Source organism: Rousettus aegyptiacus, unplaced genomic scaffold (genome assembly GCF_014176215.1).
Source record: "Rousettus aegyptiacus isolate mRouAeg1 unplaced genomic scaffold, mRouAeg1.p scaffold_m13_p_8, whole genome shotgun sequence".
Classification (NCBI taxonomy): domain Eukaryota; kingdom Metazoa; phylum Chordata; class Mammalia; order Chiroptera; family Pteropodidae; genus Rousettus; species Rousettus aegyptiacus.
Window position 1 is genome coordinate 35973213 of NW_023416311.1, and position 17627 is coordinate 35990839.

Consider the following 17627-nt stretch of genomic DNA (forward strand, 5'->3'; position numbering starts at 1 on the left):
AAGACAGTTTTCTTTTTCTTACTTTTTCTAATCAAAGTTCTTGACCCCAGTGCCTCCCTATCCTTGTCCAATTAACACTCTGCCTCTGATTTCCTAAAGCTTTAGGTTCAGACCAGTGATAACTTTTATGTTTTTACCTTTTTTGCTTATCAAAAGTAGCCTGGGATGTGAGAGCTTCTTGAGGACTTTAAATGACAGGCTCATGGCATCAGAAGTGGAACTTGGAGCAGGAATATTGGAAACTTAATGAGTTACTGAATTTATTAGGCCCTTCTTTAATTTGTAAGACATTTATTTATATAATATGGCCTCATAGAGGTAATATTTGAAAGAGATGATGGATATAAGGATGCGAATTACATAATATAAATGGAAAGCAAGAGATAATACCCTAAGTCGAATACTCTCAATGTTCCACTTAGTCATTAAGATGAACTTGTACCCAAAATTCCGCAGTGAGATTTTATTCATAGGATGATCACCTCTATTTCAGTAGGAATTCCTTCCAGTTTGTATTGCTCTATCTTTGGTGAAGCTTTAAGAACTTTGGAAGAGACATTAGTTGCTGACCTTGGGATTCATATTTCTAAGAACTGTGAATGTTCATTTGGTCAAGAAACAAAGATTTACTAAGCATCTATCAGTAGAAAATATAGGCATCTATGTGTTTGGGGCTGGAAGCAGGGAAATGGGAGTGACAGGGAGAAGCAGGCTTATGAAGACATATAAAATCATTTAAGCTAGATTAATTCTTTGAGAGTTGGACATGTTGTAGTTTTGTTCATTTTAGCCTTGAATAATATTTGAATTTATAATATGTGATTGTCTCCTTTCACAGAAGCTACAACCAGTATTTTTCCTTTTAGAGAAGCGGAAAGTTACACATTGGCACACCAATGCAATGACCACCGATTTTTGCTTTGGTCTTTGGTCTTTGGGAGAGGTAGCTATATCTATTATGATCTCCCCCACCACAGAGATGTGATATATAATTATAATTCAAGGCCAATTTTTAAAAATAATTATGTTAGATTGTAACTATCATTTTTCAAATTTCTTTATATTAGGAGGCTGTACACCAATTTCACTGGTGCTACTACTGCTCTAAAATTTATAACTCCCCAGACCTTCAGCACACACTTATTCCACACATGCAATATATACACACGGAGATTCCTTTGGGTTGGCCTCTTGATTCAACAGTGCAGAAGAGAAGTGGTCCTGTTACCTTAAAGTCGTGCTTGTTACACCTGGAAGCTGTGGGATCCTAGAATTCTGCCCTGATGTGCAGGCATGGTTGGCACCAAGATAAACAGGTGGCACATGGAGCTGGACATTAGTGGCCCAGCTGCCAGCATCATCAGGGGGCAGTTTGTGAGGTCAAGGCTGGTTTCCATGACATCAGCAGAGCTGCCGAGGAGGTCGACTAGGGCCGCTGAAGATGATTATAAGGGTAGGAACCCACAGAAGGATCCCACTGAAAGTTTTACCTACCACCTCAAAAGAGCATCAAGTCATTCTTGTGTTTGGGAATCATGAAGGCAAAGGGTTCTAGGAGCCTTCGTCTTGATTTTAGGAACTCAGTTTAACTGAAAGCATGAAGAGACAAAGGGCTAAGTAGACTCTTAAAATTAACCTTTTTTCTCTCTCTCTATTCCTCTCTCTTTCTCATGTGATAGGCTTAATAAGCTTGCCTGGTGTTTCATTGAGAAGATAAAAGATATAAGCTAACAGATTGTAGCTCCTTCATCTTCCCTTTAGCACCTACAAACTTGCCTTTGTCTGCATTCAACCTGCTCCTCAAAGAACATGCTGGCCAGCATCCCACCCCCTGGTGCCGATTTCTCCTTCAGGATTTACACTTGCCCACTTCATCTTTCCTGCTTCTTCAGCCTCCCTCTTCCTATTGGATCATAATCCCAAACATTCAAATAGAGTCTAGAAGTTCCCATCTTTTAAAGAAATCCCTCAACACACTACTTCTATTTCTAGTCTACTCATTATTTTTCTCCTAGTTTTCAAAGCCAGACTTCTAGAAACACAACCTATCTTTATCGTCTATATACTCCTCAACCCTTACCACTACACTGAATGTGTTCTTTCCAAGGTTATCAAACTAAATTCACACTGCCAAGTAAAATAGATATTTTTCAGCCCTCATCCTACTCAACTTCTCAGCATTCCAGTTTTCCACACCTTTATTCTTGACATTTTCTCTGATCTGTGTCCATGGCACCATACTCTCTAGTCATTTCACTAGGCTCTCCAAGCACTCATTCTCCAGTTTCTTCTCCTCTAACCCTAAACGTGGTACTGCCTCAGGGTCTATTTTATAACCCTATACTAATTCTGATAACTTTGAATGTGTGTTAATACTGCACAAATGTATGTCCCAGCCCAGTCTTCTCTTGTGAGACCCAGACTTATGTATTCAGCTTGACTTACCCACTTAAATATAAGCATTTTGAATTTGAAGTGCCCAGAATAGAACTATTCATCTTAACACTCGAGAGCATACCCTTTCTCAAGTCTTCCCCATCTTAGAAAACAGCACAAGTGCAGTTGCTCAAAGCTAGAAATCTGGGAATCGTCCTTGACCAGCCCCCCCCACCCCACACTCCATATCCTTCCTATCACCAGGTTCTGCTCATTATACCTTATCCCCATCTCTGTTGCCAACACCATCATCAGCTCTCACCAAACAACTCATGTTCTTGTGTCCACAGAGCAGCTAAAGAGAACCGTGCTGTTTCTACAACTTTATTTTGTGTTCCTGTCCCCTCGTTTCTTAGGCTCTGATCACATATGGACTTCTTAGTACCATTTTAAGACCTTTTTTACCTCAAGGCCTTCACACATACTACCTTTGGCCATAATGTCCCCTCCTCCTGCCGTTGCCTTCCCCCTGCATCTTTATTCTTGGCTAATGCTGTCTCAGCTGAAATGTCACTTCCTCCCAGAGGTTTTCTCTAAGATCCTGAATGTCCACTCCTAACAACAGACACTGTCATATCAGAACTTGAAATTTTATATTTATTTCATATTTATATTGATTTCATGTCACTTCCTCCATAAGTCTTTATAAGATCAAGAATTATATCTATCTTTATTATAACTCTGCATTTAGTACTTAGTCAACGCCTAACAATCAAATTTGTTGAATGAACAAACTTCTATCCTCTTTTTCCTACTTAATACTCACAGTATGGCAAGATAGCCTTATACTTTTTGTATCACACATATGCCTCTCTCTTAGTGAGGTGAAAAAATATGGACCTTTGGAATCTGATGGATCTGGCTCTGATACCCACTACCAGAACCGTTGTGTGACTTTGGGGAAGTTGCTTAACCTCAGTCTTTTCATTACAGTTCAGGGGCGACTTGAACTCAGATGTCACCCTAGCAGCATGGGGGTGGGAGGTAACGACTCAGAAGTGCACTTAACGTTTACCCTCAGTTCTTCCCACTGACACAGCAAAGAATTACAGGTAGCGAGATTTAGAAAAAGAAAGATTTATTGAAAGTACATTTTAGGAGACAGGCCATGCTAAGAAAGGCCCTGTGAAATTTGGGAGGTGAAAAGAGAAAAGAAATAAAAGACAGAGTATGCCCCAAGGGAGGGGCAGGTTTTCAGCCAAGGAAACTTTAACAACACAGAACTGGGAAGGCGTGTATTACATTTGGGCCGAGGTGGGTGGTTACAAAGGCATTCCTAGGTGATTGGCATATGAGGTCATTTTGATTGACACTTGGCTGCTATATAACTCTGCCTACTGAACATGTACTTACCCAGAATTCAGTCTGTTGTAATTGGATTCATGAACTTCCTGGCATAAACATGGCATTATATTGATTGTATAATGAGGCTGAGGTTGTGGGTATGTTAGGGTAGTACTTTCTGTGCAAGCGTCTGTGGCCGGATTAAACCAACTATAGATTATAGCCCATCTGTCCTTTCTCTCTGGGGATACAGGAGGGATTCTTTAACTACCAATGGGGTGTTCTTTGGGCTGTCTCTGGGCTGGGCCTCCATTCCTTCGTTCCCCTGTTCTCATGTCTGACTAGCTGCCTAAATTTCTATATGGAAAGTGAAAAAAATAATATGTCTTATAGTAATATTATCAAGATTAAAATAAGATAATATAAAGTGCTGATCATAACAGTATGTAATAAAAGTTACTTTTTTTTAATGCCTTCTAATAAACTCCAAATACTTCTTACCCAATAGGTACACGCGCACACACAAACATTTGACAACGTGAGAACATCCATCCTGTCTTACTGAGTCTTTCTGATTGTGACCTTCCTATTAAAGAGTTTTGCCTTTAGAGTATGAGATATTTAGCCATGGAAAGGAATTTATAACAATAAACTTAATATATAACTGTAGCCCTACTGTAACTAGAGTTTGTATTATAAGGGTACCTTCTCAAATATATCTGGAGGTAACAAAAGAGAAAGGCAACAATGTTTTTGATGATGTAGAAGAAATTACTTTAAAAGAAAACACCAGATGGCAGCACCAGATGCTGAAGAGATATCTGATGGCATTTTTTTGCTCAAACCTCAGCACCTAGGATGTCAAAGATAGCTTACATCCGCATTCAGAGAGACAGTCATATATAGAAAAGACAGCTTCCCTAAAATAAAATATTGCCTACCTTGTAACAAGGTAAAGGATTTTTAGGAACATTGTTTCACACGTTACAAGGAAAATCCTGAGAAAATAACTCCAAGCATTATCGAACTGACGAAAGATAGCTAGACAAAAGATTCATTTTGGTTTGTAGTTATATTTAATTAATTCTGTCAATCCATGTTCCAATTAGCTGGAAAGGAGCTAAATCCAAATAACAAAATACTATTGGCTTCTAGAAAAGGGCAATATTTTTCCAAATATTTAATGCAAATATTAAAATTTATTCACTCATATTAAAACAAGGAGCAATAATGACCTCTGTTACTATATTCTTCAGCATCGCTTAGGAAAATACTTGTAAGACATCAAAAGATCTCTCTAAATAAATATTATAATTCAAAATTATTATCTATGGTTTCCATATCATGCATCAAAATTTCACCCGAAATTAGTACCACTATTAAAATCTTGCTAAATTGGATGTTGCTTATTCAGGCTTTCCTTCTTTTAGAGGAAAGAAAGGGAATTCGATGCTGATGGTGACATCATATAATGAGAGAGCCACAAAGCCCAGGGCAGTCACACCTTCTGAATAAAAATACACATTGAGGGCTTTATTCCTGCTCAAGTACTGCTTAGCATCCTTCATGACTTCCCTGTGAGATCAGAAGTGAATTCAGCCCTATGTTTTGGATGAGAAGCAATGGAGCAATTTAAGCCTGTCCAGTAGTTAGAGGGGAGAGCAGAGCCAAAGCAAAGTGCCCGCTGAGGTCTTAGAGGAGAATTTGCCTTAGTGGCATTTGTTTGTGTTTAGATTTGATTGAAAGGTGACAGAGCATCTGTGTCATAAGAGAACCGAGCCAATCTACATTGGAAGAACATTCCGAGCAGAGGGTAATTCACTTTGCCAGCAAAACAGTCATTGTTGCCCGACTGGAGTGAATTGTTTTCCAAGTACTATGATCATGGTTTTGAAAATTTTTCTTCACCTTAATTCACGACAAGACTGAGCCCCCTGAGAACATGAGGCAAGACTGTTGATTCTAATCTGAAGTCAGAGCAAAGATTCTAGAGGGAAATTGTTGTAACTGACAAGAGAAGAAATGAAGCAAACATCTGAACTTTAAAAAGAATGCATGTGCATCGTAGTCAGCCAAAAGTCAGCAGTCACAGGCAGATGAAATTCTGAAATCTAATAATGCATAGCACAGCGCTCTTTATGAAAAACGTATGATTCACTGCACTATCTAAAATTTAAATGATACAAAGAAAGAAAAACAGCAATAGACAGGATCAAATCATAACCAAAAGAAAAACTGCAGTGCCCAGGAGAGCCTATCTGCTGAAAGCACTATGGCATGGCAAATGTCTTTTTTAGTAAGAAATAAAGTCCATGGCTTCAAGAATCTTATGCTTCTCTGCATCTTAGGAGATTTCTCCATTGTAAATAAGCTAAGCTCGCATTAAATCTAGCAACTAAAGAATCCCCAAGTGCGATGACCTTTCTATGCCCTCCACTAAAGCCTGCATGGTCCTCAAACGGACCAGCACACGTCTGACAGCAGTAAGTGCCAGTTTCTCACTGACATGTGCCTTTTTAGGTGTGGGGGCAGGGTTGGATGTGCTCTGACATGGCCATGCCCTCTAGATGCCCTTGTTCTGATGAACTCCCCATACTCTGATCTAAATGCACAAGTCATCAAGGGCTATCACTGGCCTCTCCTGACATCCTCCCCTCCAGACGACGGGTGAGTCAGGAGATGTCTTCTTGTGAGGCTGTGGGCCCAGGCCAGCCTCTTTTAGCAGTCGTGACTGAGTGAGAACATGCTGTGCTCAGCCTGTTGGCTCCACTCTTGGGAGCACAAAGTATGTGTTACAACAACAAGCCCAAGAATCTTGACCACACTTTTCCCTATCTCAAGATCTGTAATGACAGCATTTGAAGTAAATGCATACAATCAGGAAACAGGGCTGCAAGTCATACACTAACAGTTTCTGATTGTGACCCTGAGACAGGGACCCTTCTGCTCTTTGAATGCAGACCTCACACATTTTGGAAGGAAAGCAACAGCCAGAAGATGGGAAAAACAGATCATGTTTATGAGACCAGCCTGCAGGCCATGCCACACTTAATTTGGGTTTTCGTTCAGCGAAGAAACCAGCCATTCCTTCTTCAGTGTTCATCGGAAAACACCCAGCTTCTGTTAGTCTGACTCTTCGGCTTTAGGATCATTGTCCTGGAATCTTGTAACCCAGCACATCTATAATCACTTCATTTTAAACATGGAAGTTAGGGGAAAGTACAAGACTTTGACAAAATAATGTATTGAAAAAAGTAAGGAAGAAAAATTGGATTAAAAATAGAGGATGCTCGCCCTCTGGTTTAATTCTCTATAAGAGCTTGAGTAACTTTAGTTTCCCCCAAACAGTCTCTTTAAAGAACTCTGCAAGTAGCGTGCCATAGAAAAAAAGGACTTTGAGCACTTCTTATTTCTCATGATTTGACATTCTGTAAGGTGTGATACAGGACAGCAGCACATCCACTCCCCTGACTTAATGGTAGGACAAAGTCTGTGGACCATGTCCTGTCTTGTAGGTAGCCATCTTCAGAAGCATCCTTCCCCAATCCTAGTGGATGGTGAAACTTCAGGTAAATGTCCAACAACACTTTGCCATACAGGTTGGGGACCCCAGGATCACGCTTATGTATAATTGCTCAAGTGGGTTGGGCGCCACGCCCTGGCCACCCACCAAGGATGCAGAGCAGCAGCGGGAATTCGGGACGTCCCAGAACCATGACCGCATGCTCAGTTGCTTTGGTGTCCATGGGGAGTTAACTCCCCACTTACCACGGACACGTGAGTGTAAAAAGAAAACATGCTGCATTCGCAGAGCATGTCTATTTCTGCAAGTGCTCCAGTGTTTAATTATTGTTAAAGTCATTTGGGGTTTTTGACACAGATTCTATTTTAGTAAGATAAACTCAGCATAACTCAGCATTGCCAAAAATGAATTCCTAAGGTAGATGACTAAAATAAACTGGTAATAAATATTGGCTGTTGGAACGAGAATTATAGCTCTGTAATGTAGACATAGCATTAATGACTCATTTTCAAGTAACAGTCTCTCCCAAGGATTATTGGTTTGAGGGAAGGGAAGAAAGACTTTCATCTCCCTTTCTTTGAGGCAGCAGAATGGAAAAACCCACCAGGCAAGGATGCTCTTTGTCTACTTTACCAATAGAAAGATAGGCCCTGGAGTCCAATAAGGGGTCAACTGGGACAGGCTGCATTGAGGTGGAAATAAGGCATTGAAAGAATCCATCCTAAGCATCGAGACAGTTGATTCTGGGGACAGTTTCCTCTCATTCCCTGGAGGCAGAATGTGCTCCCAGGGCCACCCAGGGAATTTCATGGGGTGTGAGTTACCTTATCAGTCACAGTAGGCACTGCATCGTTCCTTTGCTGCTTGGAACTGGTGGACTCTTTCAGGCCACCTTTACTCCCTAAGGTCAAATGATGAACTTGTGGCCTATTTGGTTGAGCTTTACAACTTTTCTGGTGTACTAGAAGGTGGTCGGGGGCAAAAGTCAGGTTACAGTTTGGGCAGGGCACAAGCTGAGCTTGACTTGGCCCCTCTTGGGTGGACTGCCCAGTTGGAAGGGACTGAGGCTTCTGTGGGAGTGGCTGGCGGAGCTCTTTGGGTAGCTGGTCATTTTTTATTTTCCACTTTTCCAGGCATTTGGGCTCATGAATAGGAAGGGAGAGGGTGCCAAATTCCCTACTGCAAATGTAGCAGATGAGAGTCCTTGGTCGTGCTGGGACGCCACCAGAAGTTTTCTTAAGACCACTAAGATCATCAGAACTGTTGGGGTTTGGTGCTCTGGGCCTCTCGCCCTTCGGCTTGCAGCTTCTCTGGTGAACAAGAAGACGATCTGGCAAGAATGTGCGGCCACAGGATTCACAGGGCAGCAGCTGAGCCTGAGAACTCTGGAACGCGGCCTCATTTGCTGCCTGAAGACTGGAGGACCCACTGCCACTGAGAGGCTGTGGTTTGGAGGGCTCTGGCCTCCTCAGGTGCTTGGGCAACTTGCTGTTTTCAATACGCCACTTCTCCAAGCACTGGGGCTCATGAATGGCAAGTGACTGGGACCCAAATTCTCGGCCACAGATGTAGCAAATCCGGAATCCAGGCCTGCGGGATGGGATCACAGGTGGGCTGGGCTGGCTTTCTGACATACTTCTCTTACTGGACCGTTTTGAGAGTATCACAGTTCCAGGTCTATTTTTATGAGGGTTTGTATTTATTTTTTCACCAGGGCTGACATGTTCTGTTTCTGGCAAAAGGCTACAATGGGTGTGACTAGATAGAATAGCTTGGTTGATAAGGAAGGTGGGTTCTTTAGAATGGTGGAGAGTCGGCTGCAATTTGTTGGAAACCCTTCTCTCCTTTCTTCTTTCCATTAACGAAGAAGTCTTTCCCTAGTGCTTGCACTGATTCCAGGCCAGACTCATCTGGGCTTCTTCTTAGAGTGAAGGTTAGTGAGGTTGGCTGTCCTGGGGTTCCACATTGTGGCCAGCACCTTAGACCCAGTGACCGTGACGCAGAGCTTCATTGCAGAGCAGCAGTCTGGAATGCCGGAAAGTACCCATTAAACGCAAGATACCTACGAGATCTGTGGGGGAAACACAAATCGAGAACTTTTTAAACACGCACCCTTGTTAGACAGTAAGTCAATAAGAAACAGTGGTTTTGTTTTGTTTTGTTTTGTCTTGTTTTGTCATTTTGTTTTGTTTTGTTTTGACCTAGTATCTTATTTGGCTAGCATAGCAACTAGCACATAGGATTTGTTTGTTTGGTAAGTGTTGAAATAAATTTGAAGAAAATTTCAATCATGAATTGCACTGTTACCATATTGAAAGTAGTGTCCTGCCCAAAGAAAGATCAACAATTACAGCAAATCATAAATATGTCTGACACAAACCATCAGAGGCATGGTGGTGAGATCATAGGAGAACCAAGAACTACAAAAATTAGATTAATATTTATGGGATTCTTAATATTTCAGTGTAGGGGTCCCCAACCGATACTGGTCCATGGCCTGTTAGGAACCTGACTGCACAGCAGGAAGTGAGCAGTGGGCAAGCGAGCAAAGCTTCATCAATGTATTTGCAGCCACTCCAAGCACTAGAGTCACCACCTCGGCTCCACCTCAGATCATCAGGCATTAGATTCTCATAGGAGGACCCATCCCTGGTGCCAAAAGATAAGGCACTGCTGTTTAAAGCCTATGGACCTCTTCTTATAATAATGATTTTCAAGGAGAAAAATAAAATTCTTATCACAAGTGAAACTAATTTTATTGAAATAATTTATTAAATATTTTTAGTTGTCATATATATTTTACTTGAGATATAATAATATGCTAGACTTCTTCAGTGTCCATGGGACCAAGGTTAAGAACTCCCATAGAAGAAGTAATTCAACAGTGAATATTATAAGAATTATCAGGAAAACCCTCAGAGGGAAAGTAAATGTCTTATAACCCATCTAGTATCCACTTTTCTTTATTATGAGACTGGAGAATTAATAAATCATGGCCATAATTGTCAAGCCAAGATTGCGAACCAGGCCTCTACCCCTCCTGGTGGGAAATCTGCAGACCCTCTCTGGAATGAAGAACCTCAGACTTTGCTTGATGAGCTTTTTATAGCTATCCTGCTCACTATCTTATTTATGTAGCTATATATAGTATATGTATTTATAGATATATATTTATATTATCTATTTATTGATCTTTCAAATTTTTTTTTAATAAAAACATGGCCAATGGGTTTCCCAAACAAACCAAAATATAGAACTGATAAGATTTCATTATGGGCAGAAGCCTAAGGAGTTAACTTGGGGGAAAGCATGAGTCATTTTTGCCCTGGGTCTATAATCTAACCTCAACAAAGATTATTTTCAGAAGCCTTAGGACCATCTTCATTTCCTGAAGGATGACCTGGATCTGGATTAGAGGCTCTGTAACATCCGTTCCCAGTCACTGGGGGAGCAGTGCCTGATTGGAGCTGGACCCTGCAGCTCATGGCAGACACTTGAGTTCAAGCAGAGCAAAGACAGCAGTGCTGGTAATATTGAAACACTGTTTGGGCATTGTCTTGATAAAGGACAAAAACAGCTGTGAGATCTGTGCCTAGTTCCTGTATTTTGGTGCCGAGAAAGTTCTGAATCGCTGCAGTTAAGACTATCAACTCAGGTCTGGCACAGAGAAGGAAGTTATTATTCATTTTGACAGATCCTAAGACAGTGATATTAACACATGTGACAAAAGAATGTGTTGGCCCTAGAGCAGCCAGCACTGAAAACGAAGCTTAGAGCAACAAAATGTATCACTCGATCAGCACCCTCTAAAAGAGAAAGTGGTTCTAGAGATCACAAGGAATCTGGTAAAATTATTTTATTAGATTTTATCAGCAAATGGGCGAAATAATCCCTCCAACCACCTTGCTTTGTTAGTTTTGATTTCTTGTTCACCAAGGATCTCCTGTTCTAGTTTCCCATTTTCCTTGATACCAGGAAGTTGCAGACATCAAAAGTGGTTAACAACACAGATTGGAAGAATCGGTGCAATCAAATTAACTTACTTCCTCTAAATTTGCTCACTCTCTCTCCTTCTCTCCCTCCCTCTCTCCTTTCCTCCCCCCTTCTCTCTTTCACACATGAACATTCACACACACAGTCACACACACTATTCCCTGCAGATTAGAATGAGAAAGCTCCATTACTCGCCCCAGCAACTCCTTCCTTCATTTCCTTTGTAATAAGGTAAGAGAACTAATATTTATTGAATGTCAGCTATGCATCAGATATTGTACTAATTTTTATATACATAGTTTCAGTTAATTCTCAAATGATTACAAGGGCAGTATTATTTCAATTTTATAAATGAAGAAACTATGACTCAGAAAAGACAGGTAACTTGCCCAAGACAGCCAGTTTCTCAATGACAGAACTGTGAATCAATTCCAGCTCTCTTTGGCTCCAATACCCAAGTCTTTCCATTATTCATTCTGCCTAAAATTCCACTGGTAGAGCTTCTTCCCTTTAGTTTTTATCCCTGATCTAATGTATGATTCATATGCCCCATGGGAAGGTAACTGAGCCCTCACCAGCCTTTCTGCTCCCTTTTAGGAGAAGAAGCTAAAGGGAGGAGGGGAAGAGGGCATAGACGAAGAGGAAACCTCTGAGATGGAAAAAGCAGGAGAACGATTGGGGCTACCGAAGACAACTTTTTTTCCTTAAGTGACAGGGATCATTTTATTTTAATGTAAGTGTTTTTCTAGATGAAGATTTCCTCTGCATCATATGCAATACAGAATCTTTTCATGATTTCGCTAACATCCTTAATAAAAATCCACATTGCTAACAGGGGTTGGGGGGAGGGTCAGTGGGAACTGGTGGTATGATAGTTGCAGGGTGAAAGGGAAAGCTGCCCAGAGAGGCCGGATGGTGTTCGGTTTGCAGTCACATCACCATTCTGATTAGGGATGAATGTTTATGCATGCAGGTACGTGTGCATTACAAATATTTTCTCTGTAGCAAACACACTAAACATGATAAAATTTCCAATTGATTTCATCTTTCTTTTTCTACCATCTCTTTCCTCCTCCAATATCCTTCTAAAATTTCTGTTTTATTGTGATTAAAACCATCAAAATATGAAAGGTGAGGTAGCTAGAATTGAGTAAAATTTTTGGAATCTGAGAAATTTATGTTTCTGTCAGTGATCCTGACAGGGTGTGGCATGGTCAACTGCTTTGCCCTATAAGTAAGTTCTAAAAGTGAAAGCACTGAAAAGTACTAAATACATATACTTAAATTACTTAAGAAATTGGCCTGTCAGCCAGACACATCATAAAGAAATGTTGCTGGTTTATAAAGAGAACTACTTTGCAAAGCCAGTTAGTTTCACCCCAAACATCCATGGAGAAAAGTTCACTCCAATTGGCCTGAATTCTTCATTTTGACCATATTTGCACATAGGAGATTTAAAGAATGTCTTGGAAGACATCACAATTTATCAATATGATACCATTTTTCCATGCCCTTTGGATTCAGTGGAAGGGAGAGACAAACTCACAAAAATGAATATAATAACCATGGGAATCTGAAACCATCTTGGCATTAGAAGGTGTTTCTCTATAAAACAAGAGATAGGACACAACCAAAGTGATTAAATCTTTAAAAAATTAATTTAGTCCTTTGAAACAAAATAAATATAAGTGATACATGACCCTTCCCTGTTGGTAAAGAATCCAAATTCTTTAAATGGACAAACGAATACATAAGAAAGATGGAGTTGGGGCTGATATTGGCTCTGAGCAAAATTGTAAAATAGAGGTGGTTTGTATCTAATATCTTCCATCCACCCTAATCAAAAGCCTTTACTTCCCCTGCCTAGCACCCTCATATACTCTCCAGTCTTCCTCATCTATGAAATCTCACTTTCAAAAAGAAGCTGATAGACTTATTCACACCAAGGCTAATGATTAATGAAGTAATATCCCTCCCAGAGTCTGGCAGAGACAGCTAGTTCCCTACCTACAGTTATTCTGCCCAAATCTCTCAAATTAAGAGGGAACCAATTTTTAGCTGGGTACATGATTTCCCAGTTAAAATCTATAGGCTCCTTTGTAGCTAGTAAAATACAGGACTTACAAGAACTCTTCTTGAAAAGTAGGGGCACAACTTGGTTCTCTATCCTTTTCACACTGATGCTTAGAACTTGGATGTGATGGCTGGAGCTCTAGCAGCCATATTGTACCAGACTACATTCATGTAACCTTGACAGGACAGAGAAGAGACCTAAATGCACTCGAGTCCCTGAGAAAGGTGGAGCCACCATATAAGTGCCTCCCTTGGACTTTATATGCATAAAAGAAATAAATGTCTATTTATATTTTAGCTATTTTTTAAAATTCTTACATAAAAATCTAATACTAACTGAGATAGTTATATTTTAATAGGTGTCATTGGTTTGGCATAAAATGAATTCTAATAGTGATATTTCGAAGTTTATAATTTTTTTTTTTGATGAGAGAAAACTTTTTTTGAGAAAGTATATCTTTAGGGGAAAAATTGACTTAATACATACTTTTTTTTCTGAAAATCAGAAACAAAAAACTTGAAACTCTAAAAACTGGGCCAATGGTTCTTAAAAATTAATTCACAATCAATTCTTCCCTAGATTTTTTTGAACAAATTTGAATGACATATTTCACTTCAGGAAACTAAGAACCTATTTTTTCCTTGAGCATTTGAAAGAGCTAGGAGGCACCACTGTTGTGCAAGTTATTAACTTATAGTCTCTATACTACGAATTCTCTTTTGTATGTTCAGCTTTGTGATGCTGGCACTGGGACTCTGTGTACCCCACTTCTGCTTGGCCAGCTGGCTCTGCTAATAGTGTTAAACTGAAGGGAAAATGCCGCAGGCCACACACCTCAAGCTGTTTGTCACAGTCGCAGCCCGAGTGAAGCGTCGTTTGCAAAGCAAGCGATGCTAACATCTGTGCTTGTTGCTTTCCTCTGTGTTGTCTATATTGAAAATTTATGCATTGCTTTTGATTACTGTTCCATCCTTGGGAGAGAAGGGGGGTGTTAGAGGGAAAGGCAACTTTTCCAAGAATAGGGCACAAAGAAATATGAGTAATAGTAATTAATCAAACAACTTGATCAAAGGAGAAAGCAAGATTTACTTTCTGAGTGGGCCATTGTGCCAGTGTTTACATGGAAAGCCCCTGTTAGGCCCACAAAGGCCGGGGGGTGGGGGGAATGTGGTAGCTGAAATAATGATTCTTACTGGAAATTACTGTTTGACTATTGCTATGGGCATGTAGACCTTTGATTATAGGAACATAACATTCTAAACAAGCTTTCTGCTTCTGTAACCTCGCTTATGCACCTAACCTGTGAGTTGACAAGTAGTGAATAGAAGAAAAATAGACCTTTGTGTTTAGACAGAATGAAGAATGGAATTTTGGGCTTAAAAACCCTGCACCTCTACATTTTTGGGGAGATAAAAAAATTAAAAAGCCTTGCATCAAAGCTCTCTGCCTGTCGTTTTTCCTTCGCCGACCCCACGTATTCTTCAGCCCTGGAATTGGCTGGAGCTGGTTTCCCGCAGGAAAACACAAGGTTGGAGGAGGAAGAGAGGACTTTATTTTTTTTAAAGGCTTCCTGCCTGCTTGTGGTTCTTGTGAATATCACTCCAGTAATACTTCTTCAGCCCAGCAGGTCTTCCCTGTAGCAGCAGCTGAAACCAGTTTACTGGTTTTCAACACTTACTCACTAGACTCACTCTTCCTCCCTGACCAGACATCACCAGTCAGTCTGTACCTCCTTGGAGATCTGATTTTCAGCTCCATGAGGCATTTCTTCTAAGTTTCTAACTTTTTCTAACCTCTTCCCTTTGATATCTCACTCTAGAAATGGTAGTAGTCACCTCCTTTATATAGCAGTGTTCTCTTTTTATCTTGCTAGTTACCTAGGTAACAACATTTCTGGTTAACAAATTTTTACATTAAATTCTCTTCATTTCAATAATCGGTACAGTTTCTGTTTCCTGACTAATATAACTACCCTCAGAATATGATAAAAATCTGTGATAGTCAAGCTGTTCATTACCTTACTATTGTAATAAATATAAATGCAAATAATTATTTCATAGCATCTTAGAAAATAATATATGCTTATCTTAACATTCAACGCCCAACTCATTCTGACCAGTGAAAATACATATATTTATAATTTTTATGCTACTGCCATGTGTCAACAAGTAGGAAACGTTGCTCTTCTACTTATGACTGAATTAAATCATAAGAGGAAACCTGCCATTTCAGGCATATTTACATTTTCCTTAATTTTACTTGACACTTTTCTGCTGCTGACTGCCCAGCCGTAAGGCCATCACTGCCACAGAGTCCAAATGAAGTGATGGCATTCATAGATCAGTAGTGACCGTCAAGTGTTGAGGGTAGCTGGTCCAGCTCACTCTAGCTGGCTCTCCGCACTCCCTTCTGGGTCCGCACTCCCTTCTGGGTACCACATGGGCCATGGCATCAGTGGTCCTCAGTAATCCTGATGTGAGGGCACAAAAGGCCAGGTGAGAACAAATGGGAACTGGAGGTGATTTGGTTTGGGAAAGATAGGTAAAAAATGGAAACACTTTAGCTGAAGGCATATAGCTTCAAAGGGATATGGTTGTCCATATTGGCATTTTCATGCTGATTTTGAAGATAATAAAAAATCCCCCCTTCTTTGTCTCTCTTTCACTGTAAAGAATTTTAAACCAACAAATAAGTTCTTTTACTTTCATTCAATCTGACTGTCAGGTATAGGCATAACAGTCTATGGTGTTAGGAAAGCTATGGACACAGAAAGTGGGAGAAATGCGCTCCTTATGATTCTAAATAGAGCCTTCTGTAAGGATGTTTTACGTTGTTGAGGCTCAAAATATCACCGATGACAGCTATTGTTAGATTGAGCCTGTAATTTTTACTCTATATTGAGAATCCAAATCATAGAGTACTCAAGCGTCATGAATGCCACACAGGTATGACCATGTAATTTAGAGTGGTTACATAAAATATCTGTATAATCACAGAAATGTATAGAAATTCAAGAAATGGGTAAAAAGTGGGGGAGTCAGGTCGTTGAACAATAAACAAATCTACATGCCATATTTTCTGACATTTGGCATAGTTCTATTCCAAAAGCACAGTTCTATTCCAAATAGCTCTTTTTTTTTTTTTTTAAAGATTTTAAAGCAGTGGTCCATAAGCCAAATTTGGCTCATAGGTATATTCTTTTTGGCCTGCGTAGAGTTAAAAATGTTTGAATAAGTTTCCATTATCATAAAATTGGGAGATGTCACACAAAACCTGGATTTTTAGTTTCTTCTGAAAAAGTAGAAGATCCAGCCATACAGAGCCCCACACTCCAAACTGGGAACAGCCAACATAAGCCGATACTGAGTAAAGGCTTTGTCTATAGGTCAGACAGCCAGTCTTCACTCTTCCAAAGTTTCTCATCAGCCCCTTGAGTCATCAATTTATAGTTCATGCTTGATTCTCAAAGACATTTGAGTTCATTGACCATTTGTGATCCTTGCTTTAAAATGTCCCTTTTCTCAGTTTTTCTCCTAATTAAATATTTAAAAATCACTTCGAGGAGCTCTCACACTTAGGAAACTGGGAATCCTATTGAAGCCTAAAGCATAACATATGTATTGGTAAAAATTCAGAAAGGAAACTTCCTAATGAAAGCAAACTGAGGTTGAAATACTTGGTTTTAGGAGGGAGGAAAATATTCAAGGGGAAAAGAAATAACCAGTGACCTGAGAAAGAATTTTCATACATTATTGGGGGGGGGTCATAGGAAATGATGCATCTAAAACCAGAGGAAAAAAAAATCAAGCAGACAGTGTTTAGAGATCAGCCACAGGGGAGATGATAAAAGGAAAAAGAAAAAAGAAAAAGAAAAAGAAAAACACGAGTGTGTAAGAAATGTGTTTTGGAGACCATCTGAACTTTTTGGAGGCATTCCCATAATTATTAGTTATCCATTAATATAAGAGCTACTCTTCTGCTTAAGTCAACAATCCTTGCTTTACTATTAATTGATTTCCCAGATGAAGAATGCTGGATATCTTATGTGTCTAAAGAAAGAATCTGTCAATAAAAAGAACTATAAACAAGCTATTAGCAACTCCAAGATTTGGGTTGAAAATACTTCAAAAGAGAATTATGCTTCTTTGTAAGGATTACAGAATCAAGTGCACTCTTTCTACCAAACTGGCCATTTTGTCAAGTACCACTGATAAATCAGTTTGAACTGACAATGTGTAAGAGCAGCACAATAGTTCCTTCTCAACCTAGAATGAGATATCTGACATCCATCAAGTGTCTAAAATTAATGTATTATGA

The 17627-nt window shown here is 39.8% G+C and overlaps 1 protein-coding gene across 5 annotated transcripts in view; it reads right to left on the reverse strand.

Annotated features, from left to right (window-relative positions):
* LOC107511145 (zinc finger protein 474) overlaps positions 1 to 17627 on the reverse strand; it is a 92705-nt gene that overhangs the window by 20635 nt on the left and 54443 nt on the right. For all 5 annotated transcript variants that reach the window (XM_036225832.1, XM_016145300.2, XM_036225831.1 and 2 more), the window contains one exon: positions 8068 to 9314. In XM_036225832.1, coding sequence (XP_036081725.1) covers positions 8068 to 9102 — 1035 coding nt within the window. In that variant the 5' untranslated portion in view covers positions 9103 to 9314. The remainder of the gene's footprint in view (positions 1 to 8067; positions 9315 to 17627) is intronic.